Here is a 24597-nt window from a genome sequence, read left to right as displayed (position 1 = left end):
GATGCTTTACCGCAGGTTGTTATAATATTTGATAAAAATTAATCTAAATTTGCAAAATGTTGCAAACCTTTGCAACAAAGTTTTGAGCAGAAAATAAAGTGAATAACAAGAGAATATTTTAAAACTAAAAGTACTAATAGAAAATTCGAAATTATTTAGCGCAAAGGATTTGAGTTTTTGCCACAAACTCTGATTTTCTAATTACTATATCTTTTTAATCCAATGTCATAGACCTTAGATATTTCAAACTATGAATTATGTTAGATCAAATAATACAAGTTTGAAATGTCAAAGGGTTACACCTTCCTGTCGAAGAGATAAAGGGATTAGAAAATTTGAGTTTGTGGCAAAAACTCAGTTTCTTCCTCATATATTTTAAATAGTTACAAAATCCTTTCCTTTTTCGTAATTAACTTCTTTTAAATAGTTCTTTGTTCTAAAGGCCTCCAGTTGAAAAATTGTGTATCCTGTTTTCTGTGTAAAGTATTAAATATAAAATATAATGTGTTGGTAAGCTTGCTTTCTTTGTGATCATAAAAGATTCAATGATAATTATTTTCAACGAAACTTCCACCCATAAACGACCCTTTTGCCCTCTCCATGTCTAACCTTTGTTTCTAAGTAACGTTTGAATGTAAAATTTGAAATGTAAAATTTAGGATCTGTTTGTTATAGCACCATTCTACTCTAGAGCATTCCCTGAGGAAATCAAGGTGTTGCTGGCGGTAGATGTAGATCTAGAGTTCAGGTTTAATGTAAAACAATTTATGAATTAACAAGGTTGGAATAAATCTTAATCTTTAAAAAAAAATCAAGAACGACTTACCAAAAATTCGCTGAAACTTTTTGAGGAAACCCATGGGTGACATAAAAGCTAAAAAGTAGACATTATTAAAATTTAACGGGCAAAGCTGGGCACTTTATTTAAATCATAATTTAATTCAAATCGCGGGTAATAATAAGAACCCGGGCAGTGCTGTGTAAAGTTAGTAATTAATATAACATAAAAATGGAAAACATATTTAATTCAAAAAGACCTTCAAACGTTAAACTAAAGACCCTGATTTTGGAAACCACATAGCCCAAGTATCAATCTCTTCATTTCAACAAATATTTTATTATTTCAGAACAGATTTATTCTTTGTGCTCAAAAAGTTTGAGATGATGGAAGACAGGTGAACTTTTTGTTTTAAAATCACATCAAGCTAAACAAAATTTTCTAAAACGGGGTGTGTAAAAATAAGATTATTTCTGACTATAAAATCAGGACCAATCTAGGAGGGACGTACTTTATTCATTTGCTTTCCTTCCTTTATTTAATTACCCTATATTTAATTACCCTATATTTAATTACAAACCGTTTGTTTTTATGGGATTACTAAACAAGTTAAAAACAGAAAGGCTGATAAATTATTTTTTCAAGGATTTTGTTGTTGTAATTTTTTTAAATAACCCGGGACCAAAAAATAGTACTTTTAACACAAACTTTAATTCCTGTTATAGTGTAAACCTTAGATAATTCAAACGTAGGTTATTGGCCTATCAAAATTCATAGTTTGAAATATCTATATTGAGTTGCAGAGATTTAAAGATTAGAAAATCAGAGTTTGTAGCAAAGACTCAAGTCCTTTAATGAACACAGAGAAGTAGTTGAACTACGTAGACTAAGTTGTACCACTTATCTTGTGCACCGGTTCAGGTTAAATAGAAGTAGTTCAACGTAGTCTACGTTCAACTTCATCTTGCTATGAATGAAACTTAGTTCCAAAGGATTCCCCCCCCCCCCCCCCCAAACTAATTAGTGGCATTAAAAAGGATTTTTATTTTGAAAAACATCGTTAGTCATATTGATGTGATTCCTGAGGATTATTTTGTTCATCCTATAAAATGTAATATATTTCTGAAGAAAAAACGAATGTTTTATTTCCAATCTTGATTCTTACTCTGCTCAGTGAGTTGATAGCAGTTGGTCCTGATCTCTCCCCTCACTACTACTTAAAGCTTGCTGCCTACAGGGAGAAGTTTCCAGAAACAGCTGTGGGTCAGCCTGGGAAAACACAGGTAACCCGTCTAAATTTGCTATGTAAATATATCTATTTTCTTTCTCAATGTCCATATTTTCCTTGTAAATATTCACATGTTCTTTTCTAATATCCATATTTTCTATATGAATATCCAATGTTCTTTGGAAGACTAAAGAAATTGAGTGCATACCCCTCATTCAAATTTTTTATCCCTAGCTTAAAAACCTGATTGTGTAAACCTTTGATATATTAAATATTTGATCTAACAGAATTGATGTTTGTTGCATACAACTAATTCCTCTATTCAATTTCTAGCTGAATCCCCCCTTCCCCCCCCCCCCCTCCATCTCCTGCTCTGGAAAATATATTAAGTGAATTCTCTCATGTGAATTGGAATGGTATCTCTTGTAGTTCTGTTCTAATACCGATATTGAAGGGATTTAATACTGGAGTTGTTATCTATGATCTGGAAAGATTGAGAGAAATTAATCATCTTCGAGAGTACATTTCCCCAGAGTACATCAAGTACCTCGTCAACAAGTACATGTTCTTTGGAACTGTTGGAGATCAGGTACAAAAGTACATATTCTCAGTACTCACACGCACAAATAACTTTCATTGTACACTAGCTGAAGTACCCGGTTGTGCCCGTTAAAAAAAATGATAATTTGAAAGAAAAAAATTTTGAAAAAAAATCGATTTTTTAGCCCGCCCATGAGAGTCCACAAAAAATTTCAGCCCATTCGGTCCAGCTGTTTGACCGGCTATAGGGAACATACAAAGGAATGTCTTGTCTTATTATTGTACATTAATTGATTTAGCAAAATTTCTAAACCTATTTTTTTTAAAGGATTTCTTCACTATGTTGGGATGGGAGCATCCTGAACTATTCTATTCTCTACCCTGCTCTCTCAACTACCAAACCTATTTAGAAAAGGCGAGGGTTAAAAATATTAAAAGAACTTTTTCGTCATGATGGTAGATTGAAATACTTTTGTCTATACGAGAAAATGAAAAAGTATTCTCTAAATGAGTTCTCAAATATCAAAAATCTTCAAATAATCTCGATCTATAAAGGGGTTGTTAGAACAATTCAAAACTTTCAGCTGAAAAAGAAGCTGGACATCACCATTTTTTTTGGAATAGAATAAATCGCAGACTTTATTTTGCTATTGAAATCCAAAAGTCTTAAGCGGTAGCGTTGAAAATCGTATATGGCATTTTTCTATCTCAAGTGTCAGCTAAAATTAAGTTAACCGTTCCTGTTAGTCCATGTATTTTAAGTTGAACATAAAATAAATATCCATAAATTCCATAAATTATCCATATTCAATCGTTCATGGAATTGGTTACCTTAAGAGTCACGTTAAAATTAAGTTAACAGTCCCTTTAATGTCAATGTATTTTAAGTTGAAACATAAAATCAAATAATCCATATGAAAAAAAGATTTTTAACCTGATATCCAGATAACCACGGAGGAATTCAGACGGAACTACACAAGCTTTATAAATTGTCCAGAGTATCCTTTAATTATACATTCTAACGGATCTATCTAATATAGTGAACCCCTTAATAACGAATACATCGAAAGAATTTATCAAATGTCGTCTTGACAATTTTTCAATGAGTTTTATAATATATTACGTAAATTTCAGTATTTGCGAAAATAAATAAATATCCATGAATTTGCGGGAACAGTTTCAAAGAGTTCCATATAATCATTTAATTAAAAAACTAAATATCTGCAACATTCCATTATCAGAAAGTGAAGAATACGACATTTGATGAATTCTTTCGATGTATTCGTTAATAAGGGTTTCACTGTATATTCATAATCATGTTAATACACAACCTTTGAAACGGAATAAAGATAATTTGTTCTATTTTACAAACTTTTAAATAGGGCCTAACTCGCCTAAACAAGGCCTCGGCGCTAACTGTCTGGATTATAGAATTTCACCTGATAAAATATTTTCTCAATTTTTTATATTCTTGACTGCAACAAAAAAAGCTAAAATAGCAAAAAAATGGTTATCGGTAATAAAAACAAAAATAAAAAGTTTAAGTTAAAGAGGGTTTATTAAGGTGCCCAAGATACCTAAAATTTCACAGCAAACATTAAAATCCTCGTGACAGTGAGCCATCACCACTTTTAATCCCAATAAAAAAGTTAGAGAACATTTTTGGAATGCAATACAAAAATCAACGTTTTACTAAGACAGATTTCCCCGATATTCTTTTATTCCCACACTCAACTGACTAGTCCAGAGGCCGAATTTGAAGAATTTGAGCTGCGGCTCAAATATGAGACGCGGTTCAAACATGGTTGGTCCACTTGAAATTGTGTTTCGAGATTTGAGCCGGCGCTCAATTAGAACAGGTTTTTGGCGGTTCAGCGACGCGGTTTAAATTATTTAAATTCGGCCTCAGGGCTAAGTATGTTGTAAAACTACTTTATCTAACTAACAGAAGATGAACTATATTTTGACACAGCTTAGAATTATTTATGAGACACGCTTAGTGATAAACTGGTGCAAAACAGTTCTTAAAGCAGTATTTTGATTATCAGCATAGATAAAGATAGATTGCGCATAAGACGACATTTTTCATCTTGAAAGAACAGAGATGTTTTAAAGATATTCCTACTATATAGATTAACTAGGTCGGTTGTGAACATTGGCTGTTCTTATGTCATTGAGTACTTGTGGTGTACATGAGTTCTGTAGAGAGAAATTTAAGTTAGTTTAGTCCTTCTCATGTCCTTCTTCAGTTCTCGTCAATATGATATATTGCTCAGTAAAATATTTTTGTTCAAATAGTTCCATTCCCGGAGTTATTTTGCACTCTATTATGAAATCCATTAAAACACCAAACCACCCCGCTTATCATTGAAGTACACTTTGACCCCTAGAAGTATTAGTTTGCGGACTGTACAATTCTTGGTGATTTTGCGTACATAAGCTATATATGTTTATTTATTTATCTATGATTATCATATTTAGTGGAGCAACTGTATTTCATAGGTTGAATTTAGGGTACGCACTTTTTATTTACACGAATGATGTTATAAGCTTAGTGGGCTAATTGGAATTGAGTCAAAATGTCAAACAAACAAAAAACACTGGAATCGGGTGATTTTCCATTCACACTGACTTGCTAATTTGCTTAACACCTGCTTACCTTAAATATGTATAATCCATTAAAAATATCTTGTTGAACAAAAATGTATGTATATGCTTTAAAATTTTACGCCATATACAACTGTATCATTTAAAATTCTTATTTGAAAGCACTAAAACTAAAAGAATCCTTTTACTGAGTGGTAAACAGGTTGGCAGAGTGACGTCATTGAACAAATTTTGAGAGAAATAAGAAAAACAAAAACAGTCTAATCGTATATATTTAATGGGTTTGAAAACTTCCATTAAAGATACTATAAGCTTATTTTAAAGTGACACTCACTTCTTTATTAATTTCATCTTACGATTACCCTTATGGTATTAAACTAAGTCTGCCATGGGGGTTCGCCGAGGGTCAAACGACTTGGGATCAAACGACCCAGGGTCAAACGACAAAGGTTTAAATGAAAAACGATTAAAAACGCGACAAAGGGTAAAAATTGAGAAAAAAATATTTAATGTATCATTTGTGGGTTAGGGTAGGCTAAAACAATTTCTGGGACGAGCGCTGCGGGTAGGACTGGCTAGGGGACGAGCGATGCGGCTAGTAGTTCAAATGAACATAAAACATAGCATAAAATATTTATTACTTCAAGATTATGTTAGGTTAAGACAATTTCTGGGCCGAGCACTGCAGCTAGCACACAGCTAATGTACATAAAATAGTTCAAATTAACCGTTTATTGCACTTTCTGACCCTATGTCGTTTTACCCTTTGTCGCATTTTTGACCGTTGTCGTTTGACCCTAGCTCGTTTTACCCCATGTCGTTGGACCTTATGGCATTTGACCCTAGGTCGTTTGACCCTATGCTGGTGAATCGCCATGGGATATTTATATGCTCTTCTGAGATACTTTTATTGATTCCTTTGTAAATCAGGGATATTTTACCTCGCGGTTATTAGAAACCTTTTTATCAATACTTGAAACAATTTATTATGTGTTTCTGTATCATAATCTTATTTTATTCGAATTAGCAACCAAACATATGATATTGGGTATAATCCAGCATCAATGGTGTCGGAAACATACCTCGGGTTGTTATTCATATATATTTTGCTATTCCATGTGTGTATCCAATAAACGTCAAAACGCCTGAACTGAGACGGGCCATTTATTTGGAAGGTTTATAGTGAGTCCAAAATTGAACAATTTTGTGTTACATTAATTGTTTTGAAAATGCACCAATTTAAACAGAACAAATCTGCGGAAAAAATGGTGGCTTTCTTAGGAAAAGTTAAAAGCTAAACTTGTTAATAGGAAAGGGGCGCCACACAAAAATGTTAAAACTACGAATTTTAAACTAAATACATGTTTAAAACTTTACACGCTTTTTGTTTTTTTTCAACTTAAGATCTCCGATAACTATATATTATAAAAAAAAATATGAAAACCAATTCTTAGAATTTTAAGCAGACATTTTTCTGAATAAATAATTTTCTTTATTCGTTGAATATTTTTTAATCTTCTAAATTTTAAACGTTGCTTATATCTTTTATTTTTTTGTATTAAAATGGATAAATAGTTTTCTAGCATTATTGGAAAAGCAATCAAAGTTTAAAAGCAAAGTAGAATGTAATTTGATATATTGTTTTTCTATTAGAAATCTAGAGCATGCTTTCGAAGTTTATGATCCACAGAAATGGGAGCTCTTCTTTTCTCAGGCGGGCTAAAGTAGAATACAAGTTACAGATTGAAATGTTCATTGAATATTATTTTAAATTAACCTTGGTATGCTCGCAGTGTTTGGTCTTGGAGGTTTGGTTGTGATGGACTCCTTGGAGTCGAACCCCCATACCATGGGAGATCCAGGCCGGGATATAACAGTAGGAGGGATCTCTCCGACTAAGTCCTAGAACAGGAAAAATTAATTTTGTTCTCAGGACTCAGGAAATAAATATAAAGAGACTCAATAATGTTGGGAATTTGATGAGACAGCATTTATACAAGAAACTTATTTACTAATATCAGAATTCTTTGTGAAATAAGTTAAATTAAAAATCCACAAAAATTGTTCAAACAGTCCGTTTGATAAAGTGATTGTTCTCGTTCAAAACATTTTGTTTACCTTATGCTTTGTTAGGGTTTTAGGTGGGTCTGATTCTATGAGTATGGGTCCTTTTAGTAACACCAGATGAGAGTTATCAAGGATGCAAGTTTTCACCTAGAAGTTCAGATTAACCAGTTTTGTTTTAAAAATATTATTTTTAACTATTGCATTTGTTGAAAATTACCTTAATTTGTTCTTCTGGTGTGTTGGTGGGATCTTGATCTGGCACTTCAGCTTCATCCATTAGTTTTGTGGATTTGGTTTCTTGTGTTTCCTTTTCATCTGTATTCGTCATACTTGTACTGTTCTCCAGATGCCTAATCAAACGTAAAAATATCACATATCATCAAAAGCAAAAGAAAGAATATTTCATTTATCAATTGAAACTTCTGCGATTCTTCGCCAATATTGAGTATTTATCTAGATGCGATTTTTAGCAGTTTCTTTCAACGTGATTCAAAATTAATATCTTGCTTCAAATTTACATCCTCTCCAGAGTATTAATGCAAAACGAAAAACATTATACGTTACTAATGTATAAAATACATGGGTTTCTTTAAGATTTACTTCCTTATGATAGGAGGTGGAGGAGGCGTATCCTGTGAAGCGTCTGAAACTTCTATTCCAGCATCGCCACAATCAAACTAAACATATGACGTACATGATCGAAACTATCAAATACTGATATTTTCTGTTGCAAACGTCTGAAAGGGACAGTGAGCGTAATTCTGAGTGAATCTCCATGAAAAGATGGCAATGCCCAATTTACTACGGCACCATTGAAACCCTATTCTGACTCGAAAAGTGTTTATTTCTGTGAGTTTCTTCTTTGCTTCTTATAAACAAGTGAACTCGAAAATGATCAAAAAAAACAATGATATCATATTCAACTTAATCAGACAAAGGTTTCAAGAGTACTATTGTATCATCATCATATCATATATGTATTCAACTACAAAGCATGAAATATTACAAATAAGCAATCACAATTTACTATGCAGTTTGGACCCGCCTAACCAGGGTTGGTTGTTTTGAGTGGTTGGGCCGAAGATAATTAATGATACTGAATATAATTGGTTACACATATCAAGATATGTTTTTGGATAGGTAAGGAGTTGATTGGAAGGAAGGAGATTGTCAGGTGATCTGTGGCAGGGTGAGATCAGAGGGATTTTTATGTAGAGATAAATTAAAATACAGGGTGTTAATGATGGTAGTTACAGAAACAGAAATAAGCTAATAAAGTTTTAGTTATTTTAGTCTTTTTTACAGTCCCTTTAAAGGGTTTTAAATTATCACCAAGTGCAGGGGTTGTAATCTGGCCTCACATACATTAAACTGCGCTTTATTTAAAGCACATACAGGCACATCAGGAGGAAAATAAAGCTTGATCAATATTCAAAAAATCTATAAATAAAATAAATTAAGCTACCATTTTAACATTTTCTTACGTGCAGTTTGATGTTTCTTGAAAACTAAACGTTTATTTAAAATGGCCCTGATTCAAGTATAAGGTTTTGCAAATGCCTTAATTTTGCAACATTCTGTCATATTGTTATTTTTACTATATTTTAGTTGTTTTAACAATCTTAACAAGATATTTTTGCATTCCTAAGATAAAATATTTTTCTGATGAGGTAACCTTCTTGCTTAAGATTTCAGTTCTCATTCAAGAAGCAATTTTTTTAAAGTTTGTGCTGACTCAGGGCTCAGATACTGTTAAAAAGTTTTATATTTGGAATAAAGTTGAATGCAAAACATAAACTATGAAGAATATTCTTAAATAAACAAGGTTGAAGTTCTGCACAAAGGAATTGAGTCTTTGCCACAAATTCAGTTTTTGTAAAACCTATATTTTTGCAACCTTATGATGTAAACCTTTGATATTTCAAACTTACATTATTTGATCTAATGCATTCATAGTTTGAAATATTAAAGGTCTACGACATTGGGTTGCAACGATATTGAAATTAGAAAATCAGAGTTTGTGGCAAAAACTCAATTCCTTTGTAATTCCTTTATAAAAAAGCTGTTTTTTTGGTATGCAACAACCTTCACTGAATCCTGCTAACCTAAAACCTTATTTATCCAGGTTCATGTTAAAACCAGCTCTTCAAAAAGAAATGTCATTAGAATCAATGAATATTAAAACCCCAACGGTATTCAATGATAGACCCGAGGGCATGGCCCAAAGGAATTGAGCCTTAGTTACCAACTCAAAGTTTCTTATTCCAATATCTTTGCAACCTGTTAATGTAAAACCTTGATATTTCAAATTAAGATTATTTAATATACCAGAATTCTTAGTTTGAAATATCTAAGGTCTTCGACATTGGGTTTCAAATTGTGGCCGAGATTAATTCCTTTGACCACACTAAGACCGACCATAATATCTCAGACAAAGTCGTTTCTTGTACTTGTCAGTGAATGATTGATTAAGATTATGTTAGACATTTATAAAATTCTGGACGACAAATGATACAAGATTTATACTAACTTTAGAATTTAATCAGTATCGTTTAGTAGAACTGAACTTCAACTAATTTTGATTTGTTCAAATATCAAAGAAATGGCATGATATAAAACTATTGGATTTATAATCTAAATTCTTAATTCATTTGAAATGAACTAATCCGCATAAAAATGAACATTTATATCTGGTAATAGTCTTTCGAACCATCTATCTTTATCTATAGGAACAGCGAGAACAGCTAATCAGGGAAAGCCGAAAAATTTGAAATTTTGCGCGCCATTTGTTGAGTGAACTATCATTGATGGGAAACTGGCAGAGAGCACAAGAGTGGATTAAGAAGGAAATTAAAAGTATCCACATTGGACATCTAGATTAAGTTATCGGGATTAAAGATATCCAATTCTAAGTTTTCAGCTCAGGTCCAATTTTGCATAAGATAACGTTAATCTGCAATGCCGAACTGGATTTCAACAGGTTAATATTTTTAGCAGATATTCAAAAAGATTAAACTTGATCCGTGAAACCACAATTATGTGTAATTTTTGCTTACTGGCGCGATCAACACAATAAAAGTTCCAACTATAGATATTCTTCTGTTTGAGGAGAGTTCCTTTCTGGTAAAATACTAATTAGTAAATGGTGGATGAATGAGAAAGTTACAGCTGTAAACATCTGTAAAACCTAGCAGTGTACTTATATACTCTAACAATCAACATGAAAAGGAGTTGTTTATATATTTGAAAATACAGAAAATATATCTTCTAATTGTTGTAAAGCAAAATTATTATAAAAAGATATTTTACACTGTTTGAAAATTTCTATCTTTGTGTTCAATTAATCGACAGCTTGACATATTGATAACTTTGATAGAATTTTAAGTACAAAATATGCTTACTCATAGCTTTGTGTTTCTTCTATTGGATGGATATTTTACTTTCTCCTTGTGATTGGTTAAAAATATCGATTTGAAAGAAACTCATAAAACTTTGATTCTTTAGGTTCAATATAAATATTCTATAAAAACGAACATATTCAAATACTTTTAATTAAGAATTTTAAATTAGACAAAATATTTTTTCTTGTTTTTAAATCAAAATCAAACTTTGATGTCGATGAGAATTTTGACGTTAAGTAATTTCATAGCATTTAATAATATAAAACTTTTGAAGTTTCAAGCATTCAAAGTTTTTAATAGAGAGTTAGGCGAATGTAAACAAAGCACATTACACTCTTTAGGAATTTGGCTATTTTTATTTATACCTTTTTTCAAATAGGTTAATGAATAAAGTACAATTATTTTTGAAAAAAAGAACATTTTTGATTTCTGCTTGTGATTGTGAAGTACATAGGTTTGAAATTTCAGAAAGACTTTTGATTAAGATTTTTAGTATTATTAAAATAAAAATGCTACAATTTGGTCCCATTTAGTTTCTTTTATTCAATCGTCTGATAACATGAATGGAATAGATTTACTGTTGAACAAATACATGTTGTATTTTATCGGACAGTTTAAGTCAGCTTTGAATCCAATTTAGGAAGAAATATGTTTTATTATTTGGCAGGTTTTTCTTAGACCTTAGACATTTCAAAGTATGAAATCTGTGAGGTCAAATAATCTAAGTTCTAATATGAAAGGTTTGCAACATCAGGTTGAGTCCTCTTTTAGCGTGTTCGAGTAGCAACTAAAAAGTCCTAACTTTAACCTTTAAATAATTAAAACAACTTATTTGGTAGAGGGATTAAATCATAGATAAATAAATAAACATAGATAGCTTATGTACGCAAAATCACCAGTCTGCGAACTGATACTTATAGGGGTCAAAGTGTACTTCAATGATAAGCGGGGTGGTTTGGTGTTTTAATGGATTCCATGATAGGGTGTAAAATAACTCCGGCAATGGAACTATTTGAACAACAATATTTCACTGAGCAATATATCATATTGACGAGAACTGAAGAAGGACATGAGAAGGACTAAACTAACTTAAATTTCTCTCTACAGAACTCATGTACACCACAAGTACTCAATGACATAAGAACAGCCAATGTTCACAACCGACCTAGGTAATCTATATAATAGGAATATCTTTAAAACATCTCTGTACATTTATATCTTTCAAGATGAAAAATGTCGTCTTATGCGCTATCTATCTTTATCTATGGATTAAATTAACTAGACATTCCTTTTTGCAGCGCTAGGTATATTTTGGTTGGTTAAAACACATATAAATAATTTTTTTCAAATAGCAAATCACGTTGTTTAGTAAAATTTTCTTTGTGTCACATTCTTTATTAAAGTTTTTTCGTCTTTCAGTAAAGTTGAAAACGTCATATTTTTTTTCAAGGCACAATTGATTCTAAGAATTTTCAATGTATTCTTAACTTCTACCTTCTCCTGCCAGCGTATTCTGTTAGCTGGAAGGGTCAGTTCCCAGGGACTACTTTCACTTTTCTTCTCAATTAATCTTGATATCAGTGCTCCAGTCAGTTCCATAGTTGGATTAACTACAACAATAAATTTTATTATTTTAAGGGACTGTAAACGTAATTTTAAGGGATTGTAAACGTAATTTTAAGGGACTGTAAACGTAATTTTAAGCGACTGTAAATGTAATTTTAAGGGACTGTAAACGTAATTTTAAGGGACTGTAAACGTAATTTTAAGGGACTGTAAACGTAATTTTAAGGGATTGTAAACGTAATTTTAAGGGATTGTAAACGTAATTTTAAGGGATTGTAAACGTAATTTTAAGGGACTGTAAACGTAATTTTAAGCGACTTTCCATTTCTAGAGTGGCATGTCCGATTCAAAAGAAGTGCCCGTTAAACCTTTATCTGATCAAGGATGACGGAGAATTTCTGTAGCTTCCTGGCTGGCTGTCAGGTTAAAATGGTAAATAGCACACCTTCAAATGTTATTTGGCCTTAACTTTGGCCTAAACTGATTATTAAATTTTTTTTATGATTTTTTAATTTGTATTTAGCATTAAGTTTCCAAAATAATGAGGTGCCTAATGTAAGTAAGAAAATGTGAGCCTCTGTGTAGTAATTTTTCCTATATTAAATCGTCCGATTAGTAATACTAGGTTTTTATGCTTTTAATTTAATTAATTTTTTTTAAAATGTTTATTTCGTTTTAGATTGCGAAAAGTTCTTAAATTAGTTTTAAAAATATTTACATAGAGATTTTTCTATGGAAAGGGTGCACAATCATGCACATTGCACAGTGTACACTCCTCCCCGCAATGATATCACATATGGCTTCTAGGCAACTTAATATTCAGCCAGAAAAATAAGAATACCTCCATCATCCTTATTAAAAAAAAATTACTGTCATAAATGGAAGGGCACTTAAAATTACATCTACAGTTCCTTAAGATAAAAGTAAGTTTACTATTAACCATCGTGACTATTTTAAGTGCAAACATAAAAACTTTAAAGATTTATGAGACAAAATCTATGTGCACAGTACAGTGTACACTACCAACAAGCCTATAAACAGTGGGTTATATACGTTTATTCCTTTATCAACGTTTGTAACTAAGTTTTACTCCGACCATGGTCATTGAACCCAAGTCCTCCGTATACTATAAAACTATCTGGTTGCCCATTAAATATCCTTCCCCCTGACATTATATAGATAGAAATATAAAATATATTATTCACTGACAAGCTTACCTATATAGTTGATAAATCCAATCTGAGCCATTGGAACAGAAGTGTTGTCTCTTAATTTATTCATATATTATATTAAATTATATTAAATTATATTATATTATATTATATTATATTATATTATATTATATTATATTATATAATATAATATCAGATAATAACTGGTTAGCTGTTTTTAAGTATCCGAACTCATCGGAAAGAGTTAATTCTTTCGATTGAATCTGGTTCTATGTGTGTAACCTAGATAAATAATTTATCTAGGGTGTGTAAGCATCAAAGAAGCTCAGAACAGTCAGGTTCTTATTCAACTCTCTCCAGTTACTTGTGGCTGGACAGAAACCTGTGTGGAATAACATGGCAGTACACCCTACTTGGAAAAAAGAAAATAATAGTGCAGAGAAGGAGGGGTCTCTCAATCTTTATCTTCCCCCTCCCTCTTACCAAAAACGAGGGAAATGGAAACATAGAAAGTAGAATGCTGATAGGTTGTGCACCATGCACTGTGATACCGGTTAATACTCTGCCGGGTGCAAGAAAAAGATAACTGTAAACGAGGCCGTATTCTGAACCACTGTCCGAGATGAACTTACAAGAAGCAAAAATTCTTTTGTAAAAAAACCCACAGCTTTCATAACCTTTCTTATCCCATTTGTCATTATTAAGGCAGAATTCTGACAATCGATTTTCTCAGAATTTTCAAACCCAGCTTAGCAGAGTCTTTTATTTTTCGAACCTGTAAGAAAAAATCTCCATTTCACATCTAACAGAAAATATCGAGGAATATGTGTTTGAAGTCCTGACCTTCAATCAGTGTTTAGTTAGACATTCCTGGATAAGCAATAAAACTGAAAATTACAAGTACACTGAAATCTACTTATTTACTACAATATAAGAGCGAATAAAAACAGGAATATGCGTCGAAATGCATTTTTCTCTTGTCTACAAGGGATTAGAATGCATAGATCTAAATGAGAGGAACAGAAAACAGATGTATGATCAGCTAAAAAGAAGAAACAACAGTCAGAGAAAAAAATTCACTGCTTTTTTTAATTAAAAAATAAATTTTATTTAAAAATAAATCATTAAAAAATAGTGTAATATAATATATTATAATATATATAGTTGTTGGACAGAAATGTTCATTTTATTGAGAAGGTTAAAAAAATATTTTAAAAATAAAAAAAAAGTAATTTTCTTTTTAAAAATTGACTTCAAACACTAAGTTGAACAAGGAAAATTTTTTCAATGAAGATTTTGTCACTTACGTATAAATTTTATGTTATTTATTGTAATAAGCAATTTTGCTTGGCGCTCTTCGCAAAAATGCAACTAGGGTTTCCAACGCAAGTGGATTTTACTTGCGCGCAATTGCGAGCCCATGCGCGCAATTAAATTTAATTGCGCGCAAAATAAACTGAACTTCACTGACATTTCAGTCTCAAATGCTAAGAAAATTGAACTTAAACTCAATCTTTTGTTTTATAATATTCATTGCAGCATGATAACCAGACAACTCTGGCATAGGAAGACGACAGTTTAGACTCAAGCAGAGCCATGTAACTGGATAAGGAATTTAATCAATTTTGTTTGACTTGTAACTACATCAAATACACTGTGATGTTGTCTTTCTGTACCAAAGTTTTTTATGATGAAACAAAGGAATTGAGTAATTACCACAAATTCTGATTTTGCAAACACAATTTCGTAGACCTTATATATTTCAAATTATTAATTCTGTTAAATCAAATAATTCCAGTTTGAAAAATCAAAGGTTTACACAACCAGGTTCCAAAGATATATGAATTAAATATATTAATTTTGTGGCAAAGACACAATTATTTTGTTTATCTTTACCAAATCTTTACACTTTTATTGTACAGACGTTGAAACAATTAAAAAAAGAACCAGACACTAAAGAATGCCGAGTCCATTCAGGGTTCAGCCATGTGTTTGGTGTCTTTTCTGAACCAATATAAATTGCATGGTGATTGGTGGTTACATTATCTTTCTATCTATCTCATTATCCAATAAGAGATAAATCGTTATATCGGCGCTATCAGTAAATAGAAATATTTACTTCTACTAGCTGAAACTAAAGTGCAGAGATAAAAAGAGAAATGTTATTGTTAAGTTTATCCAACATGCTTAGTTGTTGAAAATTAGCATACTGTATAAAAGTAAATTGTCCGTATGAGACATAAAAAACATTTCTAGATATTATTCTTTTTATTTTCATTTTCTAAGAACAATATTTTGTAAGATTCTTTCTCGGATAATATTTTGAAAAGACGAAAGAAACATTTCCGTAATAAAATTAAATTCTGACCTGTCGCAAAGTGGTGAGAAATCTAATCCTCTGCTACGTTCCATATCTCCTTGTTTAAAAAACTCCTCCATACATCTTGCAGTCCATTGGTAATGTAAATCCCACCTAAACATAAACATATTTACTGGTCACCTCGGTCACCTATCCTTTACTTAACTCCATTACACACCAGCTTAACTTTAAGATAAATTGGTGATGTTAATACAACCTGAACATCTACATATACTGGTCAATGGTCACCCATCCTTTACTTTACTCCTGTTTACGTAAGCTTGACTTTACGGCCCATGAATACTTGAAGATTCTACCTTTAAAAACCTGTTATCCTGTACATATTAATAGCACAAAAAACTTACTTTTTAGCAGGATGGGATATATCACAAGAATGAAGAATTAATCCTAAAGCTGCGCTTCTCTGGAAACTAAAAACGAAAATTGTGAAAGATATGTAGGGGTTAAATGTGAGTGTAATAAGAGAAGGTGTCTTTATAGAACTGATAAATATTCTATTTTTTAATCCTAATTTTCTTTGCAACCTGATTTTGTAAGCCTTTTCAAGCTATGCATTCTGATCGGTACAAAAAAGGGAGAGGGTTTGCCGGTGCAAGAAGAGGTAATTTTGGACAAGAAAGAGAACGCATAAAAGTTGACCGTTACGAACAACTAAATGCGGGCCGGTACAAGATCAAAGGCAATAAAAGTTTGACGGTAAGAAAAGCCAAGAGGTGGCCTGATACAAGAACGGCTAAAGTTGGGCCGTTATGTTACCTTGTTTTATCCTTAGAAGACAGTAAATAGTTCTGTATGTTCTTTAGTTGGGAGAAGTGAAGAGACATGTCTTAAAACATTTTAAAATAAAACTAGAAAATTAGAATTCATTTCACTGAACGCTCAGAATATAAAATATGTTTGAAGAAATGTAATGTTTCTATTATATAAAGATTGTTACTTGATAAAAACCTTTTAAAAAACTGCATGGAATACAAAGATTTTAAGAAATAGACTTTTTTTAATTAAGTGTTTAAGTATCTAATCAAATATATAAAAATAAAAAAATGTATTAAGGGACCTGTATGTAAAACCATTTCAATCATTAGAGTTCTGAAATTCTTATATTCTGATTTGGACATGTTTATCAAAATATTGCATTCATTCTCTTTCATTGTCCTAAACAGAAAAAAAATGTTTCAATATATATTTCTTTATATTAAGCCATTTTACCTGAAAAATTCTGCCACATGATGGTTCTCTAATACAGCTCTATCATTGTATAATATTGCCAGACTTGAACCTGACTGAATATGGAAATTATTTGTAGTTCCTGAATGATCGTAATCATGAACAATGGCGGAGAATAGAAGAGCAAATATTTCTAGATCTGAGAGCCAGTTCTTTAAACCGGTTTGGGAGATAAACCAATGTGTTGTCTGCAGTACATCACTAGCATGGAGGTTGTTATGGTAAGGATTAGAGTTCTTGTTGTATCCTATCTCAAGGTGGGAGAGAAGACACGTCATTACAGATGGAGCAATCTTAAACTTCTGCATACAACCATGTTTATCAAGTATATGGTAACCTAGAAAGAAAAACGTATCTACAGTGATAACCAGAAATCAATGTAATTGAACGACGACATTATAGCAATACTTAAGTTTATTTAAAGTTGTTACAAAGAAAATAGTTTCAATGGCAACTTATTATATCACTAATTTAGTGAAATGTGTCTGTTTACATCATAGTGTTTGGTCCGATAGGTATGTAAATAAGTCTTGCGTTACATAAAATATTCTTTTATATGTGAAGGAATTCAGTCTTTGCCACAAACTCAGATTTTGTAACTCCTTTATCTTTGAAATCTGATGGTGTAACCTTTGATATTTCAAAATTGAATTATAGTTTAAAATATCTTATAGGTCTACAGCCACTATAGTTTTAGTAGATGTAAATATTTCCAATTACTGTTAGCGCCGATTGAAAGATTCATAACTCTAATTGGATAATGAGATAGATAGAAGGATGGCTTTTACCGCCATACTATTTATATTGGTTCAAATAGAAAACAAACACATTACTAAACCCTGATTGGATCAGGCGCTAATGGACTCGGCATATACAGGAGTGCATCATTGGGTTGCAATGATATAGGAATTATAAAATTAGAGTTTGTGGAAAAAGTCAATTCCCAATTATAAAGCTCAAAGAACCCTTGATAAGTATTTTCGTTCATGGATATTGGATTTATTTACCAAGATAAAGAAGAGGGCTTCCGTTGGCTGTTTTTGCATAATCGAATACTGAAAAATCCCATAGATCCACACCCTATAAACAAACATACAAGATTAGATCCACACCCTATAAACAAACATACAACATTAGATCCACACCCTATAAACAGACATACAAGATTAGATCCACACCCTATAAACAAACATACAAGATGTTTCTCTACAAATAATATTTTTGATTCGCTCGAATTTCAGTGATTAAGACAAAATATACGTGTAAGCAATATGTTTTAAATTAAAGGACATTTACATTTTATGCACAATCACCGTCCTAATAAGTTGTTGATTTGGTTCAACTCCAACTCAAGAAAGGACAATTTCAAATAGTAGATTTATCAGTTTTTAGCTTTCAATGTATACTTACTTACTTTTTCTTTTTACATTCTGTAATGTTGAAGGTATTTATTTTATTTTTTCTTCAATTAAAACGTCCACTTTTATAAAAAAAAATTGGTGTTAAAAATGCCAACCTATATTAATTTCTGCAGAGCTAAGGTGTAGGCCTAAAAAAGTAGCAATATTTGAAGGAACTTGATTTAATTTAAAGAAACTCTACAGGCGCCAGATTTCGAACGGAACCGTTTGAACCCTAGGCTGAGTAAAAAAGATTAAGTATTTTCTCTGAAAATTAATTATCAATTGTGGTTTATCTTTTCCATTGACTTGCAGATTTATACAGAAGTAACAAAAAAGGAAGTTGACTGAATTCAACGCATTGTAAGATAGAAAAAGATGATATCTTCCTCGTTTAAAAGGTTTAAAGGATACTGCTGTGAATCGAGAATGACACGTTAATATAATTTTATCTCACCTTTAGCATTACTTCGACCTCAACGGGAATAGGCATGGCTTGTGATGTAGATATTTTTCTAAAATTGATTTTTTTTTAATTATTAAATTGTTTAATTTCTCATGATGAATTTTAAAATCATTATTAAGTTTATAAATTTTGAAATTGATTTGTTTCCTCTAATGATTTTAATATATTGATTTTAAAACTTATTATTCATTATTTTTATATTTTGATAATTGATTACATATTTTACCTGTAAATTTGTTCTATGAATATTCCAGTACGGATTAACTTTACTATAGAGATAAAACTTGGTCTCTCCTGAACCCGGCCTTCCTTCGGTAAAATAGAAGAAAAATGTAGAGGCCAGGAGGTGGTTGAAATATTAATTCAGAGGGTTTCTTTTTATAAAAAATTCTTAGAAAAGGTTCCCACCTACCATTTCTTCTCTAATTTATGTAAATCTACGAATAGTAAGCTAAACATTTTCTAAATCATAAACAAACACATACGGAAGAAGTTTGGATTGACCAAGGATGGATCCTGTATTAAAAGATGGACATCAAATAAGAACCTTTGTAGAGTTAAGAAGGTTGATATATGTCTATGTGTCTACTGACCACCTAGCTGCAGGCAGCTGCAATTTTCAACGCCGGGTCGCACTCGCAGATGTCCAAAAACAACTACTAAATTATTTCAAAATCTGATTTTTTTGCATGGAATAGTTTCATTATAACCAATATAAGGTAATTATGAATTCACAAGATTTGATTGCCAATATTGAGAGCTCTTTAATTTAAAGTGTTAGTGGGAAACTTTTATATGTACACCCTTTAACTCAAAAAGCAAAGAAATTAAGTCTTTGCTAGAAACTCTTATTTTCTTATCCTTATATCTTTGTAACTCAATATCAAAGACCTTAGATGTTTCAAACTGGAAATTCTATTAAATAAAAAAATCTAAGTTTAAAATATTTACACCATAAGGGATGAGAAGATTTGAGTTTGTGGCTAAGACCTGATTTTTTTCATCATAATTCTATTATAAAATTTCAATTACGTTATTTTCTTGTGAAAATGTTGCTGCCAACCATTTTCTGATTTCATCTGGAGCAGCGTCCTGAAGATCTTCTAGTCCATCACTGAAATTTTAAACCACGCGATTTAAAAATTGACCTTTTTTTCAAGGGGATGACCCAACAGCAGGTTTCGTATATACATTTTTCCATAATCATGTTTTTAATGCATGTTTCCAATAGTATGTTTCCAAATGCATATTCTCCAGAGAATGGCCCCAATGGTAATGAAAGTATAATGGTATTTTTCCAAGATCATGGTTATACCAAATCCATGTTCTCAACCATATGTTTACAAATACATACATATTCCCAAAAACATGTTTCCAAATACATACATATTCCTAAAAAAATGTTTCCAAATACATACATATTCCTAAACACATATTCCCAAATACATACATATTCCCAAAAACATGTTTCCAAATACATACATATTCCTAAGAACATATTCCCAAATACATACATATTTCCCAAAAACATGTTTCCAAATACATACATATTCCTCAAAAAATGTTCCCAAATACATACATATTCCTCAAAACATATTCCCAAATACATACACATTCCCAAAAACATATTCCCAAATTGCAACTTCTCTAAGTATATTTTCCATTCCATTGTTGAAACATTCAACCTACAGAAAAATGCGATTGTTTAAAATATACATTATTTATGACACTTAAAAAGTTTTAACCTGGGTGATGTTGGAGGCGTCTCTTTTTTTCTAAAATAATATAACTTTTATGAATCCCCGTTCATTTTTCTTTGTGAAATCTTATATTTGGAAGGTTGTATTTTTATACGCCAATTTCTTTAAATCCAAATGACCGTAATGTTTTCATAACAAACATACAATCATGCTCAATTGGATCTGATCTATCCATCCTTCTATCCTTCTATCCTTCTATCCTTCTATCCTACTATCCTTCTATCCTTCTATCCTTCTATCCTTCTATCCTTCTATCCTTCTATCATTCCATCCTTCTATCCATCTATCCGTCTATCCTTCTATCCTTCTATCCTTCTATCCGTCTATCCGTCTATCCTTCTATCCGTCTATCCTTCTATCCTTCTATCCTTCTATCCTTCTATCCTTCTATCCTTCTATCTTTCTATCCTTCTATCCTTCTATCCTTCTATCCTTCTATCCTTCTATCCTTCTATCCGTCTATCCTTCTATCCTTCTATCCTTCTATCCGTCTATCCACCTATCCTTCTATCCTTCTATCCTTCTATCCTTCTAACCGTCTACCCTTCTATCCTTCTTTCCTTCTATCCTCCTATCCTTCTATCCGTCTATCCTTCTATCCTTCAATCCTTCTATCCTTCTATCATTCTATCTGTCTATCCTTCTATCCTTCTATCCTTCTATCCTTCTGTCCTTCTATCCTTCTATCCGTCTATCCTTATCCTTCTATCCTTCTATCCTTCTAACCGTCTATCCTTCTATCCTTCTAACCGTCTATCCTTCTATCCTTCTATCCATCTATCCTTCTAACCGTCTATCCTTTTATCCTTCTATCCTTCTAACCTTCTATCCTTCTATCCTTCTATCCTTCTATCCTTCTATCCTTCTATCCTTCTATCCGTCTATCCTTCTATCCTTCTATCCTTCTATCCTTCTATCCTTCTATCCTTCTAACCGTCTACCCTTCTATCCTTCTTTCCTTCTATCCTTCTATCCTTCTATCCGTCTATCCTTATCCTTCTGTCCTTCTATCCTTCTAACCGTCTATCCTTCTATCCTTCTATCCTTCTAACCGTTTATCCTTCTATCCTTCTATCCATCTATCCTTCTAACCGTCTATCCTTTTATCCTTCTATCCTTCTAACCGTCTATCCTTCTATCCTTATGGTCTCCCATTATCCTTTTTCTGATCAGAATACCAAGCTACAGGGTGTCCTTTTAAATTGCTATTTGAGCAAACTCACAGAGGGTCCAAGAAAAAACGACACTCACAAGGTTTAAGCTTTGTAAGTAATTCGATTTGGAAGATTTTTTTACCGTGCAAAATTTTCAAATAAAGACGAGTTCCATCAGAAATGTGTGAATAAAGTCTCAGCATGAAGATTGAAAAGTGTGATATTTAAAATCACCCTGTATACTTACTCAATATTCTCAGCTAATATTTCCAGAGCCTAGGACCAGAATATACTCAAACTATTCTTCAGAAAGAGTAATCATAAAATTTCTTTCTTGTAAAATTGCATTTTTATTCTTTGATCTTTGCTTTCTTTTGATGTTTATAAGAATTCTATAAGCTAATAATTTAAAGAATTTGTAAAAACCTTCAGAAACATGGAATATATAATATAGGTCGAATCATGTTGGCTGGTTTTAACAAATATACATACAAATGTTCGTGTTATTAGAATATCAATTTTTTCTTATGCGAAACAATTACTTAAAATCTATGCAAAAGCTTTATGCTTTTCTGAACCAATACTGTTTTCACATAACTATTATTTTTTCCTGTTTTATTTTTTATAAACTCGTAGTTTTCTTATTTGAGTTTATTCTATTCCTGCTTGATGTACAGTAGATGAGATAGAAGAATATCAGGTTCAATTCCTTCATTGTTTAATCCAGTAATCAGGGTCTCCAATCTATTAATCAACATAGATCAAATTTAATCTCTTTATCAATTAATCCGGATTCAGGTTTCCAATCTAATAATTGAATGATATTATATTTGATCTTTTCAGTAAAATATAGTAATCAGGGTTTCCAATCTATACAATTCAATTATATCAGATTCAATTCCTTTCATCGTTTAAACCAGTAATCAGGTAAGCCTAGCTTAACACGTACTTTTTGGTTAAGGCATAAATGCAGAAGGAATGTTGACACATTCCTTTTGTCTAGTTGAGTGCGTTCCTGAGTGCGTTTAATTTTTTTCAGATTTAAAATTGATAAATGGGTTCGTGAACGGGTTTTTGGTCGGGTTCGTCATGGATATGGTGTCGGAGAACAAGGTTTCCTTCTCCGTTCTCCGTTCTGGGAGAAGTGTGTAATACTGATGGGTTGGGAATAAGAGCTGAACTGAGAGTTGAGCTGAACGTGAGATTATTAACTCCATATCCAAGAGATGAGCTGATAGCAAGGGTGGGTTGAGAGTGCGGAGATAAGCTCCAGGTTGGAGGGTTGAGTGGAGATGGGTAGGAATGACTCCAAGTCCATCTGTTTAGTGTTTTCGGATCCCAAGCTCAGGGTTAACTTGTCACCCCCCACTTGTCTCTGCATCTATGGCCTAACGTATTTAAATATTTGTGACTTTTATCCTCAAAAAGCCAAAACATTTTGGAAAATATTCACTAAACTTTTGATTATTTTTTGACGGTTTTGTACGTGGTAAGACAAACCTAGTTATATTCCTAATGGGAGTATTATAAGTATTTTGAAATAGGTGAACAAATCAGAAAGGTTTCAATAATTACTTGATAATAAAAAATATTTTGTTTTAATCCACAGTTAAGGACTTCATAAAAAACTTTAGAAACATTTTGCGATAATGTGATTTGATGATTGTACCTCGAATTTGCACCAGCCAGAGCATCTTTAGGTTCGGTAGGAAATATCTCCTCAGTCGCAATTTTGTCCTGGGCAGTGTACTTTATAATTTTTCTTGGACATAAATATTGCATATTCATAGTAGTTAATGCATGAAAATTATTATTGAAGGTAACAGATTTATACATATTTTACAACGTTTTTACAAGATGACAAAGAATGATATCGCACGAAAGTAAAAAATTCTAGTGAATAAAAATAAATATTTACATGTTTTGATGGAAATCGAGAAAAACAAGAACATAGAAAAAATATATTTTTGAACCTTTTTATAAGATCAAGTGGGGTTAAGTTGCACGAAAGCAAAAAATATGAATGTCAAGAATTGAAGCTTTTCGGATTCTAATATATGTATCATTTACGCATAAATTATTGATATTTTAATTTATATTTTCCATTACATAATATTTTGCAGCATAATGGTAAAGTTTTATGGATTGTGAATAAATGACGATAGATAAATAATATTGTCATGGATAAGCAGAAACCAAAGTTTCTACATAAAAGCAAATATTATAGATTTATAAAGAACAGAGAACTGTCGGAAGAAACCCAAATATTATTTTGTGCGTAAAATCAAACTAGAAAAAAGCGTTTTGAGCTACAAAGTCTTGAATTTAGATAAACCCGCTGTTTTTATGGAAAACAAATAACTGAACAACTTTTTATTGTGCGGTCAAGTAATAATGTGTAAATCTTCAGTTTCTTTTGGTTTTATATATCTTAAAGGTTGATCTTACCAACGCAGAGACCATTTTAATCCTATCTAAACATATTCAGTTTTAAAAATTAAGAAAAATAAAAACAAAAATAAACTGTATCTTTTGTTAGGAATTGAGTCTTTGTCACAGAATATATCTTTGCAAACCAATGTCACAGAACTTTGTTATTTCAAATTATGAAATCAGTAAGATCAAATTATCTAAGTTTGCAGATCAAAGGTTGCATAGATATAGGGATTAGAAAATTTGGGTTTGTGGCAATGATTTAATTCCCTTGATGGGGGATGATCTTTTTCCTAACATGATATTCCCACGCTTTTTAATTTCTTGAATCACACTGTCCCGGGCACTGGTTTATTTTTTTTACCCCTGGTTCTCTGGAATTTAAAAAAATACTTTTTCGTTTTTGAAATTCTAAAAC

The 24597-nt window shown here is 31.7% G+C and overlaps 2 protein-coding genes across 3 annotated transcripts; one reads left to right on the top strand and one right to left on the bottom strand.

Moving 5' to 3' along the window:
- Nucleotides 1–363: 363 nt before the first annotated feature.
- LOC111711480 (xyloside xylosyltransferase 1) lies at nucleotides 364–3662 on the top strand. The gene is made up of 6 exons (XM_023485856.1): nucleotides 364–748; nucleotides 1128–1175; nucleotides 1953–2061; nucleotides 2461–2595; nucleotides 2875–2961; nucleotides 3492–3662. The coding sequence occupies exons 2-6, from the start codon at nucleotides 1162–1164 to the stop codon at nucleotides 3579–3581; spliced, it is 435 nt and encodes a 144-aa protein (XP_023341624.1). The 5' UTR covers nucleotides 364–748; nucleotides 1128–1161; the 3' UTR covers nucleotides 3582–3662.
- A 3014-nt stretch (nucleotides 3663–6676) lies between these two features.
- LOC111711895 (calcium/calmodulin-dependent 3',5'-cyclic nucleotide phosphodiesterase 1A) lies at nucleotides 6677–24216 on the bottom strand. Of its 2 annotated transcripts, none has more exons than XM_023486365.1 (21): nucleotides 24195–24216; nucleotides 23416–23483; nucleotides 22409–22490; nucleotides 21994–22022; nucleotides 20578–20607; nucleotides 19865–19946; nucleotides 19059–19141; nucleotides 18824–18881; nucleotides 17974–18046; nucleotides 16949–17303; nucleotides 16797–16894; nucleotides 16496–16565; nucleotides 16084–16149; nucleotides 15728–15832; nucleotides 13405–13454; nucleotides 12116–12231; nucleotides 7821–7897; nucleotides 7438–7570; nucleotides 7272–7367; nucleotides 6931–7055; nucleotides 6677–6872 (listed from the first exon to the last, which is right to left on the bottom strand). In XM_023486365.1, exons 1-21 carry the CDS (start codon nucleotides 24207–24209, stop codon nucleotides 6803–6805), a joined length of 1881 nt encoding a protein of 626 aa, XP_023342133.1. In that variant the 5' UTR covers nucleotides 24210–24216; the 3' UTR covers nucleotides 6677–6802. The 2 variants fall into 2 exon arrangements, with proteins under 2 accessions (XP_023342133.1, XP_023342142.1); XM_023486374.1 differs by having other exon boundaries at nucleotides 7824–7897.
- Nucleotides 24217–24597: the final 381 nt, after the last annotated feature.

This window comes from Eurytemora carolleeae, unplaced genomic scaffold (assembly GCF_000591075.1).
Source record: "Eurytemora carolleeae unplaced genomic scaffold, Eaff_2.0 scaffold15, whole genome shotgun sequence".
Classification (NCBI taxonomy): domain Eukaryota; kingdom Metazoa; phylum Arthropoda; class Copepoda; order Calanoida; family Temoridae; genus Eurytemora; species Eurytemora carolleeae.
Note: the sequence above shows the minus strand (reverse complement) of the source record. Positions and strands in the feature narration are given on the sequence as shown.